Source organism: Vombatus ursinus, unplaced genomic scaffold (genome assembly GCF_900497805.2).
Source record: "Vombatus ursinus unplaced genomic scaffold, bare-nosed wombat genome assembly UNPS02014863.1, whole genome shotgun sequence".
Taxonomy (NCBI): Eukaryota; Metazoa; Chordata; class Mammalia; order Diprotodontia; family Vombatidae; genus Vombatus; species Vombatus ursinus.
Genome location: NW_020954641.1, coordinates 1,262,293 through 1,290,246, shown reverse-complemented (window position 1 = coordinate 1,290,246; position 27,954 = coordinate 1,262,293). Strand labels below are relative to the sequence as shown.

The 27,954-nt window shown below is 36.5% G+C and overlaps 1 protein-coding gene across 1 annotated transcript in view; it reads right to left on the bottom strand.

Moving 5' to 3' along the window:
* LOC114027574 (serine protease inhibitor Kazal-type 12-like) overlaps window positions 1–27,486 on the bottom strand; it is a 35,534-nt gene extending 8,048 nt beyond the window's left edge. Inside the window, exons 1-2 of the mRNA XM_027841675.1 lie at window positions 27,437–27,486; window positions 13,651–13,676 (exon numbers count right to left, since the gene is read on the bottom strand). Coding sequence (XP_027697476.1) covers window positions 13,651–13,676; window positions 27,437–27,486 — 76 coding nt within the window. The remainder of the gene's footprint in view (window positions 1–13,650; window positions 13,677–27,436) is intronic.
* Between the last annotated feature and the right edge of the window lie 468 nt (window positions 27,487–27,954).

Below are 27,954 nucleotides of genomic sequence, written 5' to 3'. Positions count from 1 at the left end.
CCTCTCAGTGTTATTATGAAGATAAAATGAGAAAATATTAGCAAAATATTTTATATATATGTAGTGCTACATATGTATATACATATACATAGCATGTAAAGTGCTATATAAAAGCTAGTTATTGTTATTTCTCCTTCTAGTTCTATCCTTTTTTTCTGAAGTAACTTATTTTATTTGTGTTTTCCTTGTTTGCTGTATTTACTTTTCTTGTGTTTCTACTGTCTGAGACGTTTGCAAATGTCTTCTCGTGTTTTTTTTTGAAAGCTTCAAATGCCTCTTTTTATTACACGTGCATATCCTTCACTAACGATTAAGTTCAACCTTGCAGGATATGTCACCTTGGGCTGCATCTTGAGCTTTTTGCTTTTATTGTTGTTGTTCAGTCATGTCTGACTCTTTGTGACCTTGTGGACCTTAGCATGCCAAGTCCTTCTATCCTCCACTATCTCTCGAAGTCTGTATTAACCTTTGCAGCATCAAACTTTCCTTTCACCACCAGACACATCCACAGCTGAGCTTCCTTATGGCTTTGGCCCAACTACTTAATTAGTACTGGAGTTGTTTATAACTATCCTCGACTCTTCCCCACTAGTGTATTGGACACATTCCAACCTGAGGGGCTTATCTTCCGATATCATCTCTTTTATCATTTTAGTACTGTCCATGGGGTTTTCTTGACAAAGATACTGGAGTAGTTTTCCATTTGCTTCTCTAGTGAATCACCAGAATTCTGTCAAAACTTTCCACTAACCCTGCATGGCATAGTTCATAGTTTGATTGAGCTACACGAACCACTCTGCCAAAATAAGGTGGTGTTCCAGGGGAGGATATATTATTTTGGGTTTGGGGAATATATCATTCTTTTCCCTTCTGTAGTTTCTGAGAGCTAGATAATAGCATTGCATTATTTGAATTTCCTTTCCTTCGTATTTAAAGATTTTTTTCTCCTGGTTGCTTGTGAAATCTATTGTTCATCAATGAAATTGTTCGATTTAACTACCATATGTCTTGGAGTTTGCATTACAGTGTTCTTCCCAACCCCTAGAGGTTATTTATGGACTATTTTAATTGGTACTTTGTTTTCTGCATTTAGAAGTTCTGGTCAGTCTTTTTGTATAATCTTTTGCATTATGTTGTTTCAGTGTTTGGACTTGTCATGTTCTACTGGGAGATCTATGATACTTAATTTGACCAATGTTTTGCTTTTATACAGTTCATGTGCACTTTTAGCATTATTGATTTTTGCATCTCTTCAAATTTGTCCTTCACTTTTATATATTTTCATTCCCAATCAGTTGCTCTCTCTTTTGCTTCTTTGGAGAGATTTGCCACTGTATATTCAAGGTTTTTGTTGTTATTATTTAAATAGTATCAATGATTTCTGCCATGTAGGCCATAAATTTTGCTTTTACAATTCTTATTTCTCTCTGGAACAATTCAGAAACTGCTATGATTTCATGCTATCTTGGTAAATCACAGAATCTTCTCTCTCATCTCTGTTGGTCCAATTTCTTTTCTGTTGAAATATTTACTTAGAGATGTTTGGATTTGTTTAGATGTCTTACTGACCATCCTCCCTTCATCCCTGAGTACTAGACCTCTCAGCTTCCTCCCATATTGGAGATTGCATGACTGCCTCAGTTCTTTCTGTTCTTTGATTTTCTGTCTGAGCACTGTTGCAGGCATTGCTGACTCAGAAGAGTGAGGTTCCACTTTCCTAAAGCTCTCCTGTTAATTCATCTGATTGTTACCTTGTTTGACTTAACATCTTGCCCTATGGAGAGAGCTACAATTACTTTATTTTGTACATGTAATTTTCTCATAATTATGAGAAATTTTCCAAGTTCATGAGCATTGAAGAAAATGTCTAGCTCACCATCATGTTGGTCACATGATCAGAAGTTGCTGGCAAGACTTATTCAAATTCCCTCTGTGGTGTCTTTTTGGTTAAAATTTCATTAATTTTTCTTCTGATTTTAACAAACAAATACAATGAGAATTTCCATATACAAAATAGAGCAAAAAAAACCAAACCCTGCTATATATGAAACCATGGCTCTCAATTATGTACAACTCACTTTTCCTTTTAAATTCATAACAAATTCAAGTTATAACTGTCAAAAGCTGTCTTGCTTGTCTATGTTTTCTTCTGGCCTTTATCCTGTTCTCTTCTGGGCATTAAAATGTTTCAATGGCTCTCTTTTTTTTCTTTTTCTTTTGATAACCTTTTCACTAACTTCCCTCTCCACACACACAATTTGAAACAAATAAACAAAAAAAACCAGACTCTTGTACCAAATATACATAGTCAACCAAAACAAATTCCCATAGCATATACATCTGAAATTAAGTATCTTATTCTGAACCTTGAGTTCATTACCTCCCTGTGAAAAGCCTGGTAGCAGGTTTCATTATCAGTTGTCTGGAATCATGATTATTCATCATATTGAACCCAGTTCTTAAGTCTTTCAAAATTGCTTTTCTTTTCACTGTTGTTCTTATTATATAAATTTCTATCTGGGTTCTGATCAATTCACTATTCATCAGTTTACAAATGTTTTCCCTTTCATCATTTTTACAGGATGATAATATTTTATTACATACATACACCATAATTTGTTCAATCAATCCCCAATTGATGAGAACCCACTAATGTCCAGTTCTTTAATATTATAACATACACATTTTTTTTTCAAAATCCAGAGGACAGTTCCTATTTCTCCTCTCAGGATTCCCTGAAGAATTGGGAGATGGCTTTTATAATACTATTTCATTAACCCCACTGGTGTTATTCCCTCCATGATTTTTAGTTGATATGACTTAGTCAGCCAGACTTAATTAGCTTTTATAAAGGGGGTATTTACTAAAATGGTAGGGAAAGAATAGTTGATATAAAATATCCCTCCAAAGTCTGTGGCATACTCTTCTATCAGAAGACACAAATTCCAGGAAAAAAAGTGATTTGAAGTTTAGACAAACTTTGGCAAATGGGTATCTTAAAGTCCTTGGTGGCTGGCAGTTCCTTGATCTCCTTTGGGAAGAAACCCATGAATTTCTCCTTTGGTAGATGTAGGTTCTCTGTGTGGCTCCTTGTAGAGCCCTGAATATGGTTTTCCTCATCATGTCCAGTATAGCCTCCACTCCTGATACAAGTGCTACCCAGTCCTAGGTATGCTGGTACTACGAAGTTCACAAAGTCTTTTTTTTTTGGACAAAAAGGGGAGAATGAGACTGAGGCCCAAGATCAACTCCTCTCCCCAATCCCATAAATGGTTCCTTCTCAGTGGCAGCTCTTTCTCCTTTCTGCCACTAGACACTTGAATCCTTCATGCTAAACCATCTCATTGATTTGATACAAGCTCCATAGGGCAAAATGAAGTACTTCATCCAATCTGAACAGATTTCCAGTTACCCATACAAGAGATTATCCAGGCCTTGTTCATATTTAATAATTAATCAAGATATATTCTCATTTGATAAAGGTATCAAGGTAATCTATCCTCTAATTTACTGTAAGTAGAATGTGGTAATTTGACTGATTAACTCAATAGACAAAAAGAGCTGCTGTAACTATCTGTGTGCATATGTGCCCTTTTCGTTACTCTTTGATTTCTTTTAGAGGTAGGCATGATAGTGTTATTGCTCCATCAAAGGATGTACACAGTGTAGCACTTTGCAGAATGGCTGACACAATTCCCAGATTCATCAGCAGTGCTTTAGTATGCCTATTTTCTTACAGCCTCTTTAACATTTGTCATTTTCCTTTTTTTTAAGCCTTTACTAATCTGAAGGGTATGAGGTAGAATGTCAGGCTTGTTTTAATTAACGTTTGCCTAATTATACCTGATTTGGAGAGGGATTTTTTTTTCCAATATGGCCACTGATAGTTTGAATTTCTTCCTTAGAGAGCTAACTGTCCATATTTTTTGACCATTTGAGGAATGTTTCATTGGGTCTTAGTTTAATATATCTGAATTAACTCCTTATATATCTTAGATGTCAAACCTTTATTGGAGAAATTTGTCACAAGGATCTTTTCCCAGTAAAACGTTTCCTTTCTCCTCCCAGGAGCCTGATGATTTCTATCTAAACCTGATAGCCCCCTCCAATCCAGGATGTGGCTCCTTTAGAATGCAACCCCATCTCCAACTAAGACCTAAACTGGCCAATAGATCAAACCCCTTTTCAGAACCTGCCTTTCAACTTTATTGGCTTTTCTCCTTCACATCCTTCATGCCATCCTTCTCTCTCTCCCTCAGTGCTTCTTAACAATGAGCCTTGACTACTTGGCAAACAATACTATTGCACTATAATAAATGATGAGCAGGATGCTCTCAGAAAAACCTGGAATAACTTGCATGGGGTGATGCAAAGTAAAATGTATTGTGCACAAAGTAACAATAATATTTTAAGATGATCATCTGTGAATGACTTAGCTGTTCTCAGCAGTACAATGATCCAAAATAATTATGAAGGACTCATGATAAAAATGCTATCCATCCTCAGAGAAAGAACTAATGGTGTCTGAATACAGATTGAAACACACTTTTTTTCACTTTCTTTATTTTTCTTGAGTTTTATTTTGTCTACATTTTCTTTTATAATATGATTACTATGGATATGTTTTGCATGACTACACATGTAAAACCTATATAGAATTGCTGGCCTTTTCAATGGGTGGGGGGAGGGAGGAAGGGAGAAAATTTGGAACTCAAAGTTTTGAAAAATGAATGCTAAAATTGTTTTTACACATAACTGGGGAAAATAAAATACTAAATAAGAAAAAAGAATAAAATGACTTGGAAGAAGAATGATGGTTATTTTTAAATGTTCAATGAGCTGTCTTGGGCAACAGGGGTTAGGTGTGTTCTAATTGGCCCCAGGGCACAATACTAGGAATAATGATAGCAAAGTGAGGGGACAGTTATGGAAAACCACATTTTAGTGTGACACAAAGAACTTCCTAACAATTAGGACTGCCTTGGAAGAGAGTGAGCTTTCTGTCACTAGAAGTATTCAAGTCTAGATGATTACATAGGGATTGAACTTGATTTAGTTCATTTCAGTTCAGTAAGCATTTATAAAACACATAGGTAAGGTGCTTTTCTAGGTAATGGGAATGAGAAAAGATTAAAGAAAAATCCTCTTCCTTCAAGGAGCTCCCATTCTACTGAGGGTATAAAATAGCAAACAGAAGTAGGAACATTATGCATTCAAGAAGGAGAAAAATTAATAGTTTTCAGGAAAGGTTCAGCTCATGTTATAACTTATTGGGCACCTTTCTTATGAAAGGATGATAGGGATTCTACGAGGCAGAGATGAGAAGGGAGTTTATTTCTAGTATGGGAGAAACTTGTGAAAGATATGATGAGAAGAGATGAAATGCAAATTTCTAAGAGCAATAGGATAATTTGACTGAAATGCATTGTACATGAAGGGAAACAACATGGAATTAATAGTAATAATAATAGCTAGCATTTGTATGGCATCTATATGTGTCAGGCACTGTGCTAAGTACTATCTATCTATCTGTGTGTATATGTATGTATGTATGTATGTATATACATACATAGATGAATATATATGCATATGCATCTATGTATGCATATATATATATATATGATATGTATATTATCTTGGGACTTCTTCTTGAATGTAAGAGACTTCCCCATCATTCAAGTGGGAGATGACAGGCCAGACAGACCAAGTTACTACAATTTTACCACAAAGTGACAGAATGGATAGAATGCTGGACTTGGAACTAGGAACACTTGAGTTTGAATACTGCCTCAGAGACTTTCTAGATGTGTGACCCTGGACAATTCATTTTACCTTTGTTAACCTGTTTCTTCATCTGCAAAACAGAGAAAATAAAATCATCTGTCTCCTGGGGTTGTTATGAGAATCAAATGAGACAACCTACATGATAACATGAATTGGCCAAAAAACTGACAGTCCTTATGGAATTTATATCATGCTCTGCCTACTATCAATCCTTGTGAAAGCTTAGTGAGGCTGTTTCTGGAAACATATGATGAAGGATCTGCCTTTTATCATCCTGCTTCAGATCATGTGCAAGTGCATTCTCTATTTCCTCTTTGATTAGTGTGCAGTGGGGAAACACCTTTTAAATGGCTTTTGGGTAATAACAGAATGTATATGCAAAGGATTCAAATGAATAAGAGAACTCTCTCCCTGGCAGATTTTAAATGAGGAGGGATAAATGTTGTATGCCTCCAGGTTGAGAGACCATTTCCTCACCCAGTAGCCATGTGAAAGTGAACATAGACTAGTACTGCTGTTTTTTCTACTGCTTATGTTTTTTTTTTGTTTGTACCCTAATCTTAGATAAACATCAGAGATGGAAATGATCATTTCATGACCTTGTGAGCTTTGAAAGTTCAGAAGAACCACTAGAAGGCCAGGCACCTAGAGTCTATGAGAGAATGGAACAGCAGTTATAGCAACTGAGCCTGGTGAAAAGCAAGTTCTGAGGTGTAACTTGCTTGATCTGGCCCAATAATGGACCAACCAGCACCTATATCCTCCAAGCAAGGGACTGATTTGTTCATTGGCCATGCCTCACTTAGAAGTGAACTTAATTGACTATTTATAGCAATCTCTTTAAATTTAAATCCACTTTCCCTTGGGACTGAGGTGGTGGAAGAGAGTGGGCTTTTGAACTCAGAGGTGTATCTAATTTGGTTCTTATCATACCTTCTCAGTAAATATACCTTTGGTAAAATGAATTGATGTTGATTGATTATGGATATTGAGAAGAAAGTAACTGGTCAAAATAAAAGGGAGGCACTCATTGCTGGTTAAATGATATTAAGAACATAATAACTGGACAAATAATTCTATGGGTGTTTGGAAGTAATAGTAAGAGAGAAACCATCTCACAACCCCATAAGATCTACTTTTAGACCTCTGAGGGGTGGGATAGCCAAGCTGGCCAAGATGTAGGGACCTGCCTTACCAGTACTAGTGAGGGGTTGAGAGAGTGAGCCCAAAGTCTATTACTACATATATAAATACATGGCCCCAAATTACTACATAAATATTAGCTGTTATTATTGTCACATCACTGTATTACTTTTTCTAAGAAGAGTTGAGGTATCCCAATACTTTTCAGGCGAAGTCTGTAGCCATGTGCTTAAATGTCACTGATTCCTATGGTGTATGATATTGAGGAAAAAACAGCTCTGAGGATTGGGGAGTTACTGCCTAAAAACTCCAAAAGCATTATAGAAACCCTATCCCTCTCTTCTGGGAAAATATCATATCTCCTTACTACTTCATAGTCTTTCTTCTGAAATGGCTTTTAATTTCTAAACTATTTGACAAAACAGGGAATAGTTTATGGGCTACAACAAAAAGCATTAGATAAAGAGTCAGAACACTTCATTTTGATTCTCTACTGTACCATATATGCATGAATCAGTTCACCTTTATTTTTATAAATTTTAAAATCATTAAGGTTCATTCCAAATCAAAAAATAAGATATTGGGTTAAGGAATGTCTACACTCCAGGTCCTTCTCCCAGGAAAATAAATTTGTGGAAGGAGGTTGCCCCCTGGTGTTTAGAGATGAAAAAAAAAGTGTATATGTATATATGTATGTATATGCACATATGTATGTATGTATACATAAATATATGTATATGTTGCTGAATATTTATATATGTTAGGAAAGGAAATAGCAAATCACTCCAGTATCTTTGCCAAGAAAACTCCATGGACAGTATTGGTATGCCATAGTCTATGGAGTCAGAAAGAGTCAGACACAACTGAACAGCTGAACAACAACATTTATATATGTATGTATATACATATATACAATATCTGCATATACATTCACATGTTGCTGAATAGATGAATGAATGGATATTTGTGAACCTTGACCACCAGTTCAGTAAGGCTTTGGGAACTCCAGGGCCTTGACAATTTTCTAATGGAAATTCTTGTCTTTTATCCTTTTATTCAATTCAGTTCTGTGTAATTAAACCCAACAAACATTTCTTAAATACCTACTGCAGGCCTACACAACATACAGTCCATGGGCCACTTGCGGCCTGCCAAAAGATTTTGGGCAGCCCATGAGAAAAGAAAGTAAAGATGTCCATGCCCCACTTAACCCACCTTCTAATAGTCACTATTGTTCCCATCATGTAACTTGTCGGGTGGGCTACCACTCTTTCCTGTTTGTCACATGACTCGTGGCAACCAGCCATGGTCAGTCCATCTCTAGTCTGAGAGGAGCGATAGTTGTATCTTTTCACTGTGTTTTCACTCATTACTGGTATTGAACAGCGACAAAGTGAGTGCAGCCACACAACAACACAGCTGATGCCCTCTATGTGATGAGTGACAGCAATGTGAGGTCTTCTTCTCCTCCCTAGCTACATAGCTGCCCTCCAAGCTACATGAGTATCTGATACTCTGTCCAGAGTCAGACACTCAGTTCAATATTTCTTTGCATGTGAGCAGCTTCTGTGGAGATTTTTTGGTTCCAGCATTAAAATTTATGGGATGACTTTAATGAGTGATAGAAAGAAAACAAAGATAGAATCAGTACATCGAGTATTTAATTCAGAGTAGACAAATAGATAGTTGTTTACTTACATGAGAGACAAAATATTGTGCCTTGTTTGCCAAGAAGTAATAGTTGTTCCAAAGGAATACAATCTTCATCACCATTTTGAATCAAAACCTCCTGACTTAAGCAAATTGGACACCAATGAAAACCAAATAAAAGCATCCAAATAGTTGAAAAATCCCAGTGGGGAGCAATGGTTTGTCAAGAAAGTAAACTCAGAAAATGAGGTGGCTACTAAGGTTAGTTTTCAGATTTCTAAAAATACAGATTTCAAACATGATTCCAGAGTATGATAAACTGATGGCTGACAAGAAGTGTAATATGTCCCATTAACTAAATGTAAACAGTAAGAAAACCTGAAAAATTGCATTAAAACTTGTACTGCTTAGCAAAGTAATTTTTTTAATATGAATATGATTTCATGATAAATAAAAATCTTAGGTAATAAGAGTAATTAATTGATATTGATTGAAATTTCCCTTTTAAAAAAAATATGGTTTATTTACAAAATAGTTTAATTATTAATTATACTTTTACTTTGAAAATGACCTGCTGAAAACCTATCTGGGGCCTGAAGAAGTTTAGCCTATTTTAATTTTGACCCCTACCTACTGCCAAGTTGTGCAGGTCTGATCTACTGTGTCAAAGAATCATAGATTTAGAGCTTGAAGCAACCATAGAGAATATCTATTCTGATGTTCCTCATTTTATAGAAGAGGAAACTGAGCCCTAGTGAGGTAAGATTAGCTTCCAGGGTTAAAAGGGTAATAAATGTCAGACCTGGGATTATATGTAAGGCTTTGTGGTTAGCACTGGTACTATGCTAGGATAGAATATTCTATTCTGGCAGATAGTTATTGTACATTTGTATTATATATTCTACTCACTTGGCTAGATTGTGAACTGAACTCCATGAGGTCAGGGACCATATTCTGATGATCTTTGTGGTCCCTAGTCCCAGCAAAGCTTTTGTCCCTGCCTAGAAGGTATCATTACCCATGACAAGCTCTCAATAAAAATAAATGTTTCTTCAATGAATATATGAATGAATTAGGAGGAGGAGGGTACAGAGAATGTATAATATGGTGAATCTGAGATTCAAGGGAGCATTTGAATGATTCTGTCTCCAACCCGTGCATTAGTACTCTAAAACTTGAATAGATTTGTTATATCAATGGACACACTCCTTCCTACAGGAATGATCACAAACCATCCACGTTTTCTCATCCTGTGTAATTCTTGTTCCTGTTCTCCCATCAGTCCTCCTTAAAGGAGCCACTTGATAAATGCCAGGACTGGGGAAAGAATGGGCGAAAGAGGGCTTACTTTATGTATGCGTATGTATGCACACACACACACATACGCACATACTTTTTGTTGATGCAAATACAAGTACTAGGCTGTTCATTTGTTACCTTTAGTTCTTGCCACATCATCATCCCACCACCTTTTCCAATCATACTTCTCTTGGATGATGTTTTCTACCCTACGAAAGTCATTGGTAATAAACTGAAGCCTGCTTACACTTAGCCTGGACTTCTCCAGTATACTTTAGATCATCTGCCATTTTAATTCCTTGGACATGACGATGTTCAATGATACATAGGCATTTAGCATTACAATTAGGGCAATCAATTCAACATTTATTAAGAGCCCAGTGAGGTGCCAAGGATTCAAAAACAAGAATGAAACAGTCCCTGCCCTCAAGGAAATTATATTCACCCATGAAATACCTCCAAATCATATTACAAATAAAACAGGAACAAGAGACAATATGATCTTAGAAAAAGAGTATTAACCTGGAAATTAGAAGTCCTGCATTATAGTCCCAGTTCTATCCAGTAATCAAAAAATCAACAAACACTTAAGTGACTACTATTTGCCAGGTACTGTGGTAAGTGTTGGATATTCAGAGACAAACCTAAGATTTTCTTTACAATATGACAAAAGTTTTTTTTTTCCTCTATGTGCCATAACTTCCTGAAGAGTAAAATAAAAGAGTTATACTATATAAGATCTCTAGAGTCACTAAAAGTCCACAGAAAATTAGGAATTTGTACAGATTCACACAGCAAATTAGCAAAGCCAAGAATTCAACTCCAGTCTTTCAGTTCTCTGACCAATGCAATGTATTCAGATTATCCAAACGAAGGAGGAGCACAACAGCACAGGTGAAAAAATGTGGGTTTTTTAAACTTTACTCAACATGCCATTTTGCAATATTCCCATCAAATGATGCTTATGAATCCTTTCTTACTGAGTGAGTCAGTAAGTTTTTATGGCATCCCACAAAAATTAATATTACTGGAATAGCTGTGCAACATAATATAAAGAGTACTGGATTCGGAGCCAGTGGAAGCCTTAGGTTTGATTGAATACCGATTCTTCTACATTTGCTTATTAACTGAGTGCCATTGGTTAAGTTGCTTTGCTTCTAATTTTTCAGGTATAAAAAGATGAATCAACTGATCACAAAACTTTAGAATCTGAATATTGTAAGGTCCCTCGGGGGCATCATTCCAATTCCTACCAGATCAGCAATCCCATCCATGATATCCTCAACCTCTTCTGCAAGACTTTCCATGATTAATCCCTCTTCAGTTCTCAATGGCTCAGGGACCTTAGTGGCAGAGTGGGAATTCAAGCTCAGGATTTTTGTCTCTTAATCCAGGGCTTTTTGTTTTATAGTACAATTGTAAAATATCAAGATCATAAGAATTGATAGCTTTTGCAATTGAAAGGGACTTTAGAGATTTTCAAGTTCAAGGGACAACAACAGTTCCTTAAGCATTTACTATGTGCTAGGCACTTTATTAAACCCCAAATATAAGCCCCAAAAAAGGACAATTCTTGCCCGTAAGAAGTTTACATTTTCGTGAGAAAAGATATCACATAAAAGGGAATTTTAAAAGTCTATATGTGGGGGCATGGGGATAGGAGATATATCCATAGGGATATGATCATGAAGTCTCAAGATTTAGGAGTGGAGCCAGGAGAGGAATGAGGAATGTCTGCACTAGGATACTTCCTCAAAATGGAGTTTCCAGGAGGAACTTTCAAATAAAAAGAGTGAGAAAGCAGCTGAGGCATGGTTCAACACTATCGTTTTAGAACAGAGAAAACTAAGAGCCACAGAAAATTAGGAATTTGTCCAGATTCACACAGCAAATTAGCAAAGCCAAGAATTCAACTCGGGTCTTTCAATTCTCAGACCAATGCAATGTATTCGGATTTTCCAAACAAAGGAGGAGCACAACAGTACAGGTGAAAAATATGGGTTTTTTTTTTAACTTCACTCAACATGCCATTTTGCAATATTCCCATCAAATGATGTTTATGAATCCTTTCTTACTGAGCGAGTCAGAGAGTTTTTATGGCATCCCATCTCTTACTCATAGGACCATTATTGACCCTATTAATTAGGACACTGTGGCAAGCATGCACATGTCTATCCACAAACTTTTAGCCTGAGAATCAAAGGGGGAAATATATTTGAAGGGTGGGGAAGGGAGGGGAGTGTCAGAAGACTCAGTAATGAAGTCACAAATGCTATGAGACCAGCTGGGTTTCAGTCACTTAATAGACTCCAAGCAATTGGATAGATATCTGGGTTGGGCCTTACCTGTTGACATATAATTATGAGGCCCCGAAGAGACTGATGCTGCTTAAGGCTTTGGAAACATATTAGTTATTGGTGAGGACAAGTCTGCCAAAAGCTGTAAAGGTGATTTCAAAGCAGTGAGAGCTTGTTATGCCACACATGCCACACATCAGGAGGCCTGATCCTGGTAGGTGTGAACACATTGCAGTCATGCCTTTTGTGTGAATTGATCTGCCCAGAGAAGTAAGATTGTAGAATTGATAAATTTCATTTTGCAGATGAAGAAACTGAGACCTAGGGGAGAAAATTAATCTCAAAGTTGAAAAGGACCTTGGAAAAATCTTATCTAATCCATACCTAAAGGAACTGCCTCTAAAACAAAGGATCAGAGATTTAGAGATAAAAGAGAATTTAGATGTCATCTGTTTCAACCTCTTCATTTTACAGATGAGGAAACTGAGACCCACAGAAATAAAATGGCTTGTCCAAGATCAACTATCTACCAAGTGTCTGGAATTTGAACCAAGATCCTTTAGGAGCTCAACACTCTTTTCACTGCCCCACACTGCCTCACCATAACCCCAGTAATTGACTATTCAGCTTAGTGTGAATATCTCTGGGATGGGGAAATTTATCATCTCCCAGGCAAGCCATTCTAGCTGGAGATAGTTCCAATACTTAATAATGTTTTCCTTATAGAGAGCTAAAACCTACTCTCTACAACCTGGTCCCATGGCTGTCCTCTGGGACCATGAAGCATCTGTCTGCTTCCTCCGGTCTACATTAATACTTTAATGTAATATTTTACATTAAATACTTTAATACTTAAATACTTGAGGACAGTCTTCCCCTTTGCCTTCCATTTGCCTCCAAATAAAATTGCCTCCTAATATATCTGAATGACATTTTACAGTTTCCAAAAGCATATCAATACTCTTTGTCTCATAGAAGGACTGAGTTGGAAGGGACTTTAGAATCACAGAATTAACAGATTCCAGATCTTGAAGGAACCTCTGTGCAAATAATATTAAAATATGTAATATTATAACATAAAATGGAACATTAGAGCCAGAAGGGATTTGGGAATAAAATATCCATACAATGTCATTGAAGATGCCTAAAAGTAGTAGAATAAAAATAATGCTTAATAGTTAGAAGGGGACTTCTGCTTCCAGGAGCCAAGATGGCAGAGTAAAAAGGTAGTCGCTCTTACCCTCCCCTATCCACCTCTGAAAACCCAGAAAATATCACCCCAGAAAAAACCCTGGAACAGCTGAACCAGAAGAAAGACGGGGAGCAGCAGAGCAGTAGCCCAGCAAACGGGTCTCCCAGTGCCTGAGCAAACATAAGGGAAGCAGCACTACAAAGGGCCCCAGGCAGATAAGCACCCGGCAGCATTCGTCTGAAAGGAGCTGAAGAAAGCAACCTAGAAGTGCCAAAAAGTTCCAACCTTGTTGATTCCAGCCCAACTCCAGGTAAGCTGTCAGAACCCTACAGCCTCCAACTGCCAACCAGGAGGAGATCCCAAAGCCCAGGTGGTCAAGCAGGCAAACATCAACAGTTGTACCTCTGAGTGCCTCAGTGAAGGTGGGGTAACTGGTGGAAACCAGCTCAGAAAACCACCAGGTGCCTTGGCATTCTACAGCAAAGAAGTCTCCCAGTGCCTCAACAGAAATAAGGGAGGCAGCACTGCAAGGGGCCCCAGGCAGATAAATACCCGGCAGCACTTATCTAAAAGGAGCTAAACAAAGCTAAAGGAAAGGAAAAGCAGGCAACCTAGATTTACCTGAAAGTCCCAACTTTGCTGATTCCAGCCCAACACCAGGTAAGCTGCCAGAACCCTACAGCCTCCAATTGCCAACATAAGAGGCCCCAGCACACAAAGCCAGTGACCAAGACCTAGTCTCCCAACACAAGAAGCTTGGGTCAGTGCCCTCTGCTCCCCAGCAGGAGAGTGTAATCTCTTTAAAGGCCAGGGAATAAAGAAACACCATGAGTAAAAAGAAATGTACGATAGATTCATATTATGAGAAAGTGAAGATAAAGACAGATATTCTGAAGAGGACAACACTGTCATCAAACCCACATCTGCAACAGCAAACGGGAATATGATCTGGTCTGAAGCCCAAAAAGCCTTCTTAGAAGAACTCAAGAAGGATTTTAAAAGTCAAATGAGAGAGATAGAGGAGTCCTTTAAAAGTACAGTTGGCCAATTGGAAAAAAAGTACAATGAAGAAAATAAATCCCTTAAAAATACAATCGACCAATTGGAGAAGAAAGTACAAAATCTAACAGAAAAAAACAATATGTTAAAAATTAGAATTGGGGGCAGCTAGGTGGCGCAGTGGATAGAGCACCAGCCCTGAAGTCAGGGGGACCTGAGTTCAAATCTGTCCTCAGACCAAACACTTGACACTACTAGCTGTGTGACTCTGGGCAAGTCACTTAACCCCAATTGCCTCACAAAAAAAAAAGAAAAAAACAACAACAACAACAAAAATTAGAATTGAACAAATGGAAACTAATGACTCTATGAGAGAGCAAGAATCAGTCAAACAGAAACAAAAAAATGAAAAAATAGATGAAAACATAAAATACCTCATGGGTAAAACAGCTGACCTGGAAAATCGATCCAGGAGAGACAATTTAAGAAGTACAGGGCTTCCTGAAAGTCATGATGAAAAAAAGAGCCTGGACAATATCCTTCAGGAAATCATAAAGGAAAACTGCCCTGAAGTCCTAGAACCTGAAGGTAAAATAACTATAGAAAGAATCTACCACTCCCTGTCTGAAAGAGATCCCAAATTGAAAATGCCAAGGAATATAATAGCTAAATTCCAAAATTACCAGATTAAAGAGAAATTACTGCAAGCAGCCAGAAAGAAGCAATTTAAATATCATGGAACCACAGTCAGGATTACACAGGACCTTGCAGCCTCTACACTAAAAGACTGTAGGGCATGGAACATGATATTCCATAAGGCAAAGGAGCTTGGAATGCAGCCAACGATTAACTACCCAGTGAAAATGAGCATGATTTTTCAGGGAAGAAGATGGATATTCAATGAAGTAGGGGATTTCCAAATGTTCCTGATAAAAAGACCAGAGCTCAACAAAAAAGTTGATCTTCAAGTACAAGATTCAAGAGAGACATAAAAAGGTAAATGAGACAGAAAGATACAATATGTTGTTACTTAAGGCAAACTGTTTACGTTCCTACAAGGGAAGATGACACTTGCAACTCTTGAGAACTGTATTGTTATTACATTATGTTAAAGGGGGTGGATATAAGTTGACTTTGATGTAATGATAAAAAAAAATTTAATCAAGTGGGTTAAATGGATCCAAGTAAGTGGATTAGTCTGAGCTAAGAAAATGTACTGAGAAAGGAGGAGGCAGACAAGGGTAAATTACATCACAAGAAAAGACACAAAAACCTATTGGAGCAGAGGTAAAGAAGGGAGGGGGATGAGCATTGTTTGAACCTTACTCTCATCAGATTTGGCTCAAGAAAGGAATAACATAATCAGTTAGGTATAGAAATCTAACTTGCACTGTAAGTGGTAGGAGGGGAAAGGGGAAAGAAAAGGGAGGGGGGATAGAAGGGAGGGAAGAAGCAGTAAGGGTAAAGGGGAAGAAAATGGAAAGGGATAATAGAAGGGAGGTGGGACCAAAGGAGGCACTGGTCAAAAGCAAAACACTAGTGAGGGAGGGAAAGGAGAAAGGAGAAAGAAAAGCATAAACAGGGGTGGGGGAAGGATGGAGAAAAAGACACAGATAGTAATCATAACTGTAAATTTGAATGGGATGAACTCTCCCATAAAATGGAAGTGTATAGCAGATTGGATTAAAAACCATAATCCTACAATATGTTGTTTACAGGAAACACATCTGAAAAAGAGTGACACATACAGGGTAAAGGTAAAAGGCTGGAGCAAAATATGCTTCAGCTGAATTAAAAAAAAGCAGGGGTAGCAATCCTGGTCTCAGACAAAGCAAAAGCAAAAATAGATCTTACCAAAAGAGATAAGGAAGGAAACTATATCCTGCTAAAAGGTACCATAGACAATGAAGTAATATCATTACTAAATATATATGCACCAAATGGTATAGCATCCAAATTCTTAGGGGAGAAGTTCAGGGAGTTACAGGAAGAAATAGAGAGCAAAACTATGCTAGTGGGGGACCTCAACCTCCCCCTCTCTGAACTAGATAAATCTAACCACAAAATAAACAAGAAAGAAGTTAAGGATATGAATACAACATTAGAAAAGTTGGGTATGATAGACTTGTGGAGAAAACTGAATGAGGATAGAAAGGAATATATTTTTTTCTTGGTGGTACATGGCACATACACAAAAATTGACCATGTACTAGGACATAAAAACCTCACAATCCAATGCAGAAAGGCAGAAATAGTAAATGCATCTTTTTCAGATCATGATGCAATAAAAATTATATGTAATAAAGGGCCATGGAAAGATAGACTAAAAAATAATTGGAAACTAAATAATTGAATCCTAAAAAATGATTGGGTCAAACAACAAATCATAGAAACAATCAATAATTTCATTCAAGAGAATGACAATAATGAGACAATATACCAAAACTTATGGGATGCAGCAAAAGCAGTTCTTAGGGGAAGTTTTATATCTCTAAATGCTTACATAAATAAAATAGAAGAAGAGGAGATCAATGAATTGGGCATACAACTAAAAAAACTGGAAAAAGAACAAATTAAAAATTCTCAATTAAACACTAAATTAGAAATATGGAAAACCAAAAGAAAAATTAATAAAATTGAAATTAAAAAACTATTGAACTAATAAATAAAACTAAGAGCTAGTTTTATGAAAAAACCAATAAGATAGATAAACCTCTGGTTAATTTAATTTAAAAAAGAAAGAAGAAAATCAAATTACTAGTATCAAGAATGAAAAGGGTAAAACTACCACCAAGGAAGAGGAAGTTAAAACAACAATTAGGAATTATTTTGCCCAACTACATGCCAACAAATTTGACAATCTTAGTGAAATGGATATATATTTACAAAAATATAAATTGCCCAGATTAACAGAAGAGGAAGTAAAATACTTAAATAACCCCATCTCAGAAAAAGAAATTGAACAAGTCATTGATGAACTCCCTAGGAAAAAATATCCAGGGCCAGATGGATTTACATGTGAATTCTATCAAACATTTAAAGAATAATTAATCCCAATACTATATAGACTATTTGGTAAAATAGGTAAAGTCTTACCAAATTCTTTTTATGATACAAATATGGTGCTGATGCCTAAATCAGGAAGAGTCAAAACAGAGAAAGAAAATTACAGAGCAATTTCTCTAATGAATATAGATGCAAAAATTTTAAACAAAATATTATCAAATAGATTACAGCAACTTGTCACAAGAATAATACACTATGACCAGGTAAGATTTACACCAGGAATGCAGGGCTGGTTCAATATAAGGAAAACTATCAGCATAATCCATCATATCAACACCAAAACTAATAGAAACCACATGATCATCTCAATAGGTGCAGAAAAAGCTTTTGACAAAATACAACACCCATTCCTATTAAAAACACTAGACAGCATAAGTATAAATGGAGTCTTCCTTAAAATAATAAATAGCATCTATCTAAAACCTTCAGCAAGCATAATATGTAATGGGGACAAGCTAGAAGCATTTCCAATAAGATCGGGGGTGAAACAAGGATGTCCATTATCACCACCGCTATTCAACATTGTACTGAAAACATTAGATTTAGCAATAAGAGAAGAAAAAGACATTGAAGGCATTAGAATAGGCAAAGAAAAAACAAAGCTATCACTCTTTGCAGATGACATGATGTTATACTTAGAGAATCCCAGATAATCAAGTACAAAACTACTTGAAATAATAAACAACTTTAGCAAAGTTGCAGGCTATAAAATAAACCCACATAAATCATTGGCATTTCTATATATTACCAAAAAAGCCCAAAAGCAAGAGATAGAAAGAGAAATTCCATTTAAACTTACTGAAGACATTATAAAATATTTAGGAGTCTACCTCCCGAAACAAACCCAGTAACTCTATGAACACAATTACAAAACACTTTTCCCACAAATAAAGTCAGATTTAAATAATTAGAAAAACATCAGTTGCTCATGGGTAGGCCGAGCTAATATAATAAAAATGACAATTCTACCTAAACTAATTTACTTATTCAGTGCCATAATCAAACTACCAAAAAAATTATTTTATAGAGTTAGAAAAAATAATAACAAGATTCATTTGGAAGAACAAAAGGTCCAGAATGTCAAGAGAACTAATGAAAAGAAATGCAGGAGAAGGTGGCCTAGCCATTCCAGATCTTAAATTGTATTATAAAGCAGCAATCATCAAAACTGCTTGGTACTAGCCAAGAAATAGAGTGGTGGATCAGTGGAATAAGTTAAGTATGCAAGACACAGTAGTCAATGACTATAGTAATATACTATCTGATAAACCCAAAGACCCCAGCTTCTGGGATAAGAACCCACTCTTTGAAAAAAGCTGCTGGGAAAACTGGAAAAGAGTATGGCAGAAACTAGGCATAGACCAAAATCTCACACCATATACCAAAATGAAGTCAAAATGGGTACATGATTTAGATATAAAGGCTGATACTATAAGTAAACTGAGAGAGCAAGGAATAGTTTACCTGTCAGATCTATGGGGAACAGAAGAATTCATAACCAAACAGGAGATAGAGAACATTACGAAAAGCAAAATAGATAATTTTGATTACATTAAATTGAAAAGTTTTTGCACAAACAAAGCCAATGAAACTAAGATGAGAAGGAAAGTAGAAAATTGGGAAAGAATTTTTACAACCAGTCTCTCTGATAAGGGCCTCATTTCTAAAATATATAGAGAATTAAGTCAAATTTATAAGAATACAAGACATTCCCCAATTGATAAGTGGCCAAAGGATATGAACAGATAGTTCTCAGATGAAGAAATTAAAGCCACCTATAGTCATGTGAAAAAATGCTCTAAATCACTATTGATTAGAGAAATGCAAATCCAAACAACTCTGAGGTACCACATCACACCTATCAGAATGGCCAACATGACAAAACAGGAAAATGATAAATGTTGGAGAAGATGTGGGAAAATTGGAACACTAATGCATTGTTGGTGGAGTTGTGGAATGATCCAACTATTTTGGAGAGCAATTTAGAACTATGCCCAAAGGGCTATAAAAATGTGCATACCCTTTGACCCAGCAATAGCACTTCTAGGGCTATATCCCAAAGAGATCACACAAATGGGAAAAGGACCTACATGTACAAAAATATTCATAGCAGCTCTTATTGTGGTGTTAAAGAATTGGCAATTGAGAGGATGCCCATCAATTGGGGAATGGCTGAGCAAGATGTGGTATATGAATGTGATGGAATACTATTGTGCTATATGAAATGATGAACAGGCTGACTTCAGAAAACCTGGAAAGACTTGTATGGTCTGATGCTGAGTGAAGTGAGCAGAACCAAGAGAATGTAGTACACAATAACAGCCACGTTGTGTGATGACTAATATTGATAAACTTAACACTTCCCAGTAATGCAAGGATCTAAGACATCTCCAGAGACCTTGTGATGGAAAATGTTATCCACACCCAAAGAAAGAACTATGGAAGCTGAATTGTTATTTTTTTTCTCTTCTGTTGAGTTTTGTTTCCTCTTTCTGATGGTTCCTCCTATTGGTTTTAATTTCTACTTACAACATCACTAATGTGAAAATATGTTTAATATGAATGTAAATATATAGCCTATATCAGATTGTGTGATGTCTTGGGGAGGGTGGTGGGGAGGAAGGGGGAGAAAAAATTTAAACTCAAAAGCATATGGAAGTGATTATTGATAAATCAAAATAAATTAATGAAAAAAAGAGTTAGAAGGGACCTCAGGACATTGAATGTCAAAATACAGCCTCAGCTTTTGTGCCTATGTTTCAGTCATGGTCTCTCTTTACTATATCCCCTTGAAGACTAGATCAAAGGCATTGTAGAGATTGAGACTTCCAAAGATTAATGAAAGAAACTTTAATGTCTCACATGAGTTGGCCTTGTCATGGGAACAGGAAATAATATAAATTCACAACCTGACATAAGCCTTTGACATTTGCAACTTGTGACACCTTGGGCTAGTCAGTGAATTTAATCAGTTCCCTTATCTGCAAAATGAGGGGGAGGGGAGGGTGGATGAATGGCCTTTGAAATCCTTTCCAGCTATAAATCTATGATTCTGTGAATTTCCCATTGACTGCTCATGTCCTGCTGTTCTATGATGGATGTAGATTGTGTCCCCTAATTTTGTTACTATATGACTGTAAAATGTGGGACACAAGTCAAAATACATCATTCTATCTGCTCCTTTCTATGCGGTCCCTCTGCCCCACTCTCAAAAGATCTTTGTCTATATAATTCTATCACAAATGTATAAGCTTTTAGGTTAGTACAGTATAGTCCATTTTGCAATTCGTTTTCCTTCCTCTGGAATCCAATTTCTCTTTATGTCTCCTTCTCCAGTCAATCAAAAAGCATTTATTAAGTACCTACAACATACCCAGTATTATGCTGAGTGCTAGGGATAATAAAGGCAAAAGATAGTCCTTGTTCTCAAGGTACTCACAATCAAAATCTTTCTCATTTCTTTTCTAGATAACCAGTAACATAGTTGTTCCCTACCAATATGGAGGACCACAAGGTTTGATAAGTGAATGAAAGAACAATTTTCACAGATATTCTTCCAGGTACTTTTTTAAGACTTTGATTCTTTGGACTTATTCCAGTTCTTGTTCAGATCTACTTTTCTCACACCATCTTTTAACCATTTTTTACCCCTTTGCCACTGCAACCCCCAAAACACAGAATTTCAGGAGTAGAATGTAGAGCACAGAATCTTAGAACTAGAAGTGACAACCTCTTTATTACACGTAGAAGGAAATGAAGGCTATGGAGGGAATGGGAATCACCCAAAATAATTCAAGATGTAAGTGGAAGAGCAGTTACTTGAAATCAAATATTCTAACTCCAAATCCAGTGCTTTTTCCACTACCAACTCTGTAATCTTCCTTTGATTTCAATGGGAATTCCTCTGTTAAGCTTTCCTAATGATCACATCAATAATGATCTATATTCCTCAGATTTTACATAGATGTTTGCCTTCCCCTTTCCAATGCAACTTATCATGCATTACTGTGTGTTAGAGTTATCTTTCTTTATGGTGTCATAGCCTGCTAGACTGTAATTCTATTTGAATAAGGCCTAGGGCTTACATAAACATTGCTTTTTTTTCCCAGTGCCTATCATAGTAATCCATACACAGTAGGTAGTTAATAATTGTTTATTTAGGTCACTCTTTCAACAATTTTGTGAGCAAGGCAAGATAGAGATTGTCATAGCTATAATGGTAATATAAGAAGAAGCTTAGAATAATAGATATAGAACCAATTTCAGAGCCAGGAAAATTTGGGCTCAGTTTCCAACTCAAACATCCTGCCTACAAGACCCTGGGCAAGATCCTTTACTACTCAAGGTGGTAAGCATTCGTCTAAGATTATACACTGTAGAAAAAGTATGGACTTACATTAGTAGAGAAAGTTTCCTCCTCCAAAAGTTGATATCATGGCTGGGTCCATTACCTAACAGCTAGGAAGGTATAGAAACTAAAGTTGAGAAGTGTTATAGAAAGTAAGTATCACAACTGGGATAAGAAATCAGGTCTTCTAATGGCCTAACCAGAACTCTTGACATCAGAGCTGTCAAACACGGGGCCTACAACACTCCTGAATGAGGTAAGAAGTAGATTAAAATAGAATTAGGAAATACTTAACAAAAACAGAAGAATACAGTAAGAAATATGTTATGGAAGCTAGATGACACAGTAGATAGATCATTGGCCTTGGAACCACGAAGTTATCTTTATGAATTCAAATCTGGCCTCAGACAGTACTAGCTGTGTGACCTTGATCAAGTCACTTAACCCTGTGTGTCTCAGTTTCCTCATTTGTAAAATAAGTTGGAGAGGAAAATGGCAAACCACTCCAGTATCTTTGCCTAGAAAACCCCAAAATGGGGTAATGCAGAGTCAGATACGATAAAAAAAAAACGAACAACAACAAAATACATAATATTAATGCATGTTTTCCTAAGCCAATATGGGTCCCATAGGGATCCTTATGTGTGGTCTGGTGGACCCTGTTTCTATTTGAGTTTGACACCACTATGTTACATTATGGAATGCTAGCTATATTTGAAAATCTTATCATTCAATTATCATCAGTAGTGCAGTTAGGAGGTGCAATGCTTGGAGAGGCAGCCCCGGAGTCAGGAGGACCTGTATTTAAATTCAGCCTTAGAAACTTACTAGCCGAGTGAGCCTGGGCAAGTCATTTAACCCTGGTTGCCTCAGCTTCCACATCTATAAAATAAACTAAAGAAGTAAACGGCAAATTACTCCAGTATCTTTGCCAAGAAAACTTAAAATGCGGTGATGAAGAGTCAGACACAACTGAAGTGACTGAACAACAACAACAAATCTCATCAGTGTGGTCTCTTGTGTAGATAGGAATTTTCTATCATCTATTTCTTTTCATCCTATCTGATTCTAGTCCATGTACTATACCCCATGAGCTGGTGACCTTTTAAAATGATGGAATTTAGAGATCTTAGACACAGTCTAATCTTTTTTATTTTAAAGTTATGGAAATGGGCTGAGAGAGGGGAAGGGTCACACAAAGAGGAAGGGACAGGGCAGAGATTGAGGCCCAGATCCTCTGACTATAAACCTAGTATTCTTTGCCCAATAGCACAATCTCATAGTTTTCTTTTCTCTTGCAAGTCAAGGAATATTCATAGGCAATAACAAGAATAGTGCTTTATGTAATGCTTTAAGATTTGCAGTGTGCTATACCTATGTTTTCTCATTTTTTCTCACCAGAACCCTGAAAGACAGGTTCTATTCTTATCTCCATTTTAGAGATGAAGAAACTGAGGCAGGTGGAGGTTAGTGATTTGCCTAGGGTCACAGAGTTAGTGAGTATCTGAGTCAGGATTTGACCTCAAGTTTTCCTGGTTTCATTACTTTTACCGATGGTGGCTCCTAGATACTTACATATAGGCATTTATTAAGCACTATGTTCCCAGGACTGGGCTAGGCCCATGAAAAATACAGAGGACGAGAAAGCATAGTCTTCTTTCAAGAGAGTATAATTTAGTTAGAAAGACTAGATGTCATTTCTGAAGCATTATAGCATACAACCAACAGTTAGAAGATGTCATGTGGATTTTCAGAATTAGAGAATCTCAGAGAAGGCTGAGCTCATTGTGAGGTGATGCAATGATCATAGTGTTTCTTAAAGAATAGTTACCCTCCCAGCACTCACTCTTCTGGTGCCTGCTTCTTACTGAGAATTATTTAACACGGGTTCCAGTCATCTAATTGCTTGCTAAGTTGGAAAAGCTAATAGGTGACAGGATGGAGGAGTCACCACAAAGGAGAGGCAGCTTCCAGATGGTGGCTCTTTTGGGGGTAACCTGTAAACAGAGGAGCTGGGACTCCAGTCAGGAGGTAGATGACAAGAGGGTCATACCTTGGCATAATAATAGGATTAACTGAGTCAAGCAGAGAATCTCTGATTGCTTTAAGTGGAATGGGAGGGGTCATATCTGACCATTTACATAGTTACTAGATTGGTTAACTAGGATAATATTGGAGATATCATATGACAGAAAATCAGTAAAGGGTCCTATACTATCCTTATGGAGAAACTGAAAAGATGAGGACTAGATGATAATACAGTAAAGTGAATTTGGAACTGGTTAAATGAATAAGTGCTAACAATTAAAACTAACAAAAAATGGAATTAGCTGAATTTGTAGGTGGTGAGCACCCTGTCACTTGAGATATTCAAATGAAGGTAAGTGACCAATTGTCAGGGATGTTATACAGGGGACTTTTACATAGGTAAGAATGGGCCTAGAGATTTCGTCTAGCTAAGATTTTGTAATTTTGTAATTCTATGATTTCTCTAAATTGAGTCACAGATTATTCTCTCTAGCTAGCCAGGAGAAGATCTGTAATGACAGTAACAACTTGAATTTAAATCACAAATTGACCCTGGACATAAGACAGCAAAGTAGAACCCTGCCATCAAATGCACCTTGACACAAATGGAACTCTGCCCTGACTCCAACCCCACATTGAGCCCTAATGGCAAGCCCAGGTGTAAACTAACCTTGGTTTTATAATGTGATTGCCACTGATTGAACATCTAGCTGGACTCATACAATGTTGATTAATGTTTTAAAAAAATGAAAACTGGCTGCGGCCTTACGAGCCATCTAGTCTACCTCTCTCATTTTACAGATGTGGAAACAGACATTCAGCCAGGGATTGGTCAAAGCATTTTAAATATGGATCTCTTCAATGTCTCTCACAACTTCATGATGAATTTCATACCATTTTTGATATCCCATTTCTTATTGTTCTAAAGATCAGTTATTCTCTCCCAGCTTTCTATCATTCTCAAATTTGGTAAGCTACCATTTATGCTTTTATTTGCTATGCATTGATAAAAATGGTAAAAAGAATGAAGTGAAAGACCAAGAACTTCATAGAAAGTCACTATGGAGTGGAGTATTTTTTTTTATTTTGTTTTTAGTTCAGGTTTAAGATTTCCTTGGTATAGGAAACTCCAGGTGAGGTAGCCAGCTCTGTTAATGCATATAAAAGGCCTGCTCTGCAATTTGTTACCTTGGACAGTTGCCAAGGTAACTGAAAAGTTAAGTGATTTTCCCAGGATTTATTAGAGGTGAGACCCACTAAACTATGTTGCTTCTCATCTTGTACCTTAAAGGTGCTTGAAAAAAGATTTTGTGGCCAATAGATAAAACACTGGACCTGGGATAAGGAAGATTCTGAGTTCCAATCCTACCTTAGATACTTACTAGCTATATGACCCTGAGCAAGTCACTTAACCACTGTCTGACTCAGGTCCCTTTTCTTAAAATGAAGATGATAAAAGCACCTACCTTTCAGGGTTGCAGTGAGGATAAAATGAGATAACATGCCTAAAGCACTTTGCTAACTTTAAAACATTACAGAAATGCTAATTAGTAATATTACCTAATAATATGTAATAAATATGATCATTATTATTATAATCAGTATGTTTAGGAGATCTTGAAGACACCCTGATTTTCAAAGCTTAGACAGGACCTGGCTGAATAATGCAGGGAGTCAGAAGAGATCAAGCTGTAGCAACAAAGATGCTATAAAACATTGTTTTACAACATACATCCTGGGAAGTGGTCAACTCAAAAAACTATAGATAATGTAAGAGGCTTCTAGACATCATACCAAAATTCAACAAACACTTATTAAAGACCAATACTTAAATGCAAAGAATAATTGACAATTAGCACAGAGATATCTTGTGTTTTCTAGACCAAGAATACCAAATGATTCCATAAAGAACATTGAAATAAAGATTTTTATAGAGATGAGAAAGTAGGCATATGAAGTGATAGCTGTTGATGTCTTCTTGGACATGCTGTTCTTGGATAATTTTATTTTTTGTGATCCTTGCCATTCTTTTAGAATCTTACCCTCTTTAAAATCTCTTGAATATCAGTCCCTGAGTAACTTTGTAATTGTGTCACTTCCAGCTCAGAGTACCTCAGCATATATTTGGATAAGTCCATTCATACCACTCAACTTCATTTTCATGAATAACATTTCTAAGTCCTCATATAGCATCCTGGGCACTGAAGTGTTTCAGTTCAAATGTGGTGGGTATAGTGTTATCAATAAGATAAAAAGGTCGCTCTACAGATGATAGTAGATACGCTCCACTTCACATCTAATTTTTATCCTTTCAATCTTCTATAAATGCTTATAGGATGATGATGCTTAATTGGGTCTTTCATCAAACCTCTGTATGTTTGTTTTCCTCATTACTGCTTTTTACTCTTTTAAGAAGCAATATAGTCCTTAGTCTTCTGTCACCTTCCTCCATAATATTTTGTAAATGACTCTGTTGCCTACACTGGTTTTACCCATGATTATTGCAAAATGAACTGACCACATATCCCATGAACTGATGTTTCTTATTGCCCTTGGGTAGATGATGAAGCTGATTCAGTCAACTACTTTATTCACCATTTGGAGGAAAATTAGTGAGCTATCACTCAATTTAACTGAAAAAAATTTTATGTCTTATGGTTTGGTTTATAGAATGTTCTTGGATATATAGTCTAGTCTCTCTTGTAGTAAGTAAATTCATGGCTCATTAAATAAGCATCTCACTTTTAGAGTGCAGCATTTAAGTGAATGCTTGTAGATGGGTTGAAAATGTTGTTATTTTTAGCACTCTTAACATCAGTATTGACATTTTACTCAGGAGATCAAAATGTAGCCTTAATGACTGATGTCCAATAAAGTGTCTCTATGCATAAGTTAATAGTATCTTAGAAGATTCCTAAATTGATATAACTTAAATGATAATTTTATTTTGTGATCTTCTGATTAACAATGGAGACATAGGCTCAACAAAAACAATCGCTGATTCAATGTAGGATGCATCTTTCAAATGAAGGAGAAAGCCTTCCTCCATAGAAATATTGTCTAGATATCCTTGTTTGTGGATGACATTGTACTGATTAGATCGAGACTTCTCTTGGAGATTTGGACTCACTCACATTTGATCAGCCTAATAATCCATACAAGAAAAACAAAGTGAATGCGGAATGCATAATGCCCTAATCACAACACACACATAGGATAGACAATTTATTGAATTAGTCTATCAGTAAACATAGAATTTACTGTAATTGTGGATGGATAATAGCCTAGACCCAGAATTGGAAGAATCGAACCATCTAGATAACACTTAGGAACTCACTCAGCTCTTTCAATAGCTCCATGACACCAATTCTATCTATTTTATATCACTGTTTTCCTTTTCAGCCATTTTTCAGTCATGCCTGACTCTTCATAGAAAGCCACTAGGGAGTAGAGTATTTTTTTTTGAGGTATAGTATTTGTTTACTAAAAATAAAACAAAACAAAACACATAAGCAAATGTCCAAATCATACATGATACGTTAAAAGATAGAGCAATCAAGATAGCTTTGTCCATTGAGTCTCTGATTACTAGTATCATATAAGGCATCAAACAGGAAGATGTGTGCTCACTGAAAGTTTTGAGCATTGTCATTGGGCTGAGGTTCCAACACAGAGTCCATGGGACAATTCCCCTATGGATATTGAGATGCTCAAGATGCTCCTGTTGGCAGATGACATCGTACTGATTGAATCAACCATCCGAACATTGTTAAGGACTCCTAGATAAGAGACAAATTCACTCAAGAGATTTTAAGCTATAACACAGGAAAAACCTAGGTGGATGAACGTATGTAGTAACACATGTGATGAGATTCATACGAGAGGAACAGGCATGAATGTCTATATTGTTAGAAGCAGTCCTCAAATGAGGTCAGAGATCCCTTCATTTTCCACTTGAGTCTTGTATTGGAAAGTCAAATTTTCTATTCAGCTCTGGTCTTTTCATCAAGAATGCTTGAAAGTCCTCTATTTCACTGAATGACCATTTTTTCCCCTGAAGAATTATACTCAGTTTTGCTGGGTAGGTGATTCTTGGTTGTAATCCTATCTCCTTTGCTCTCTGGAATATTATATTCCATGCCCTGTGG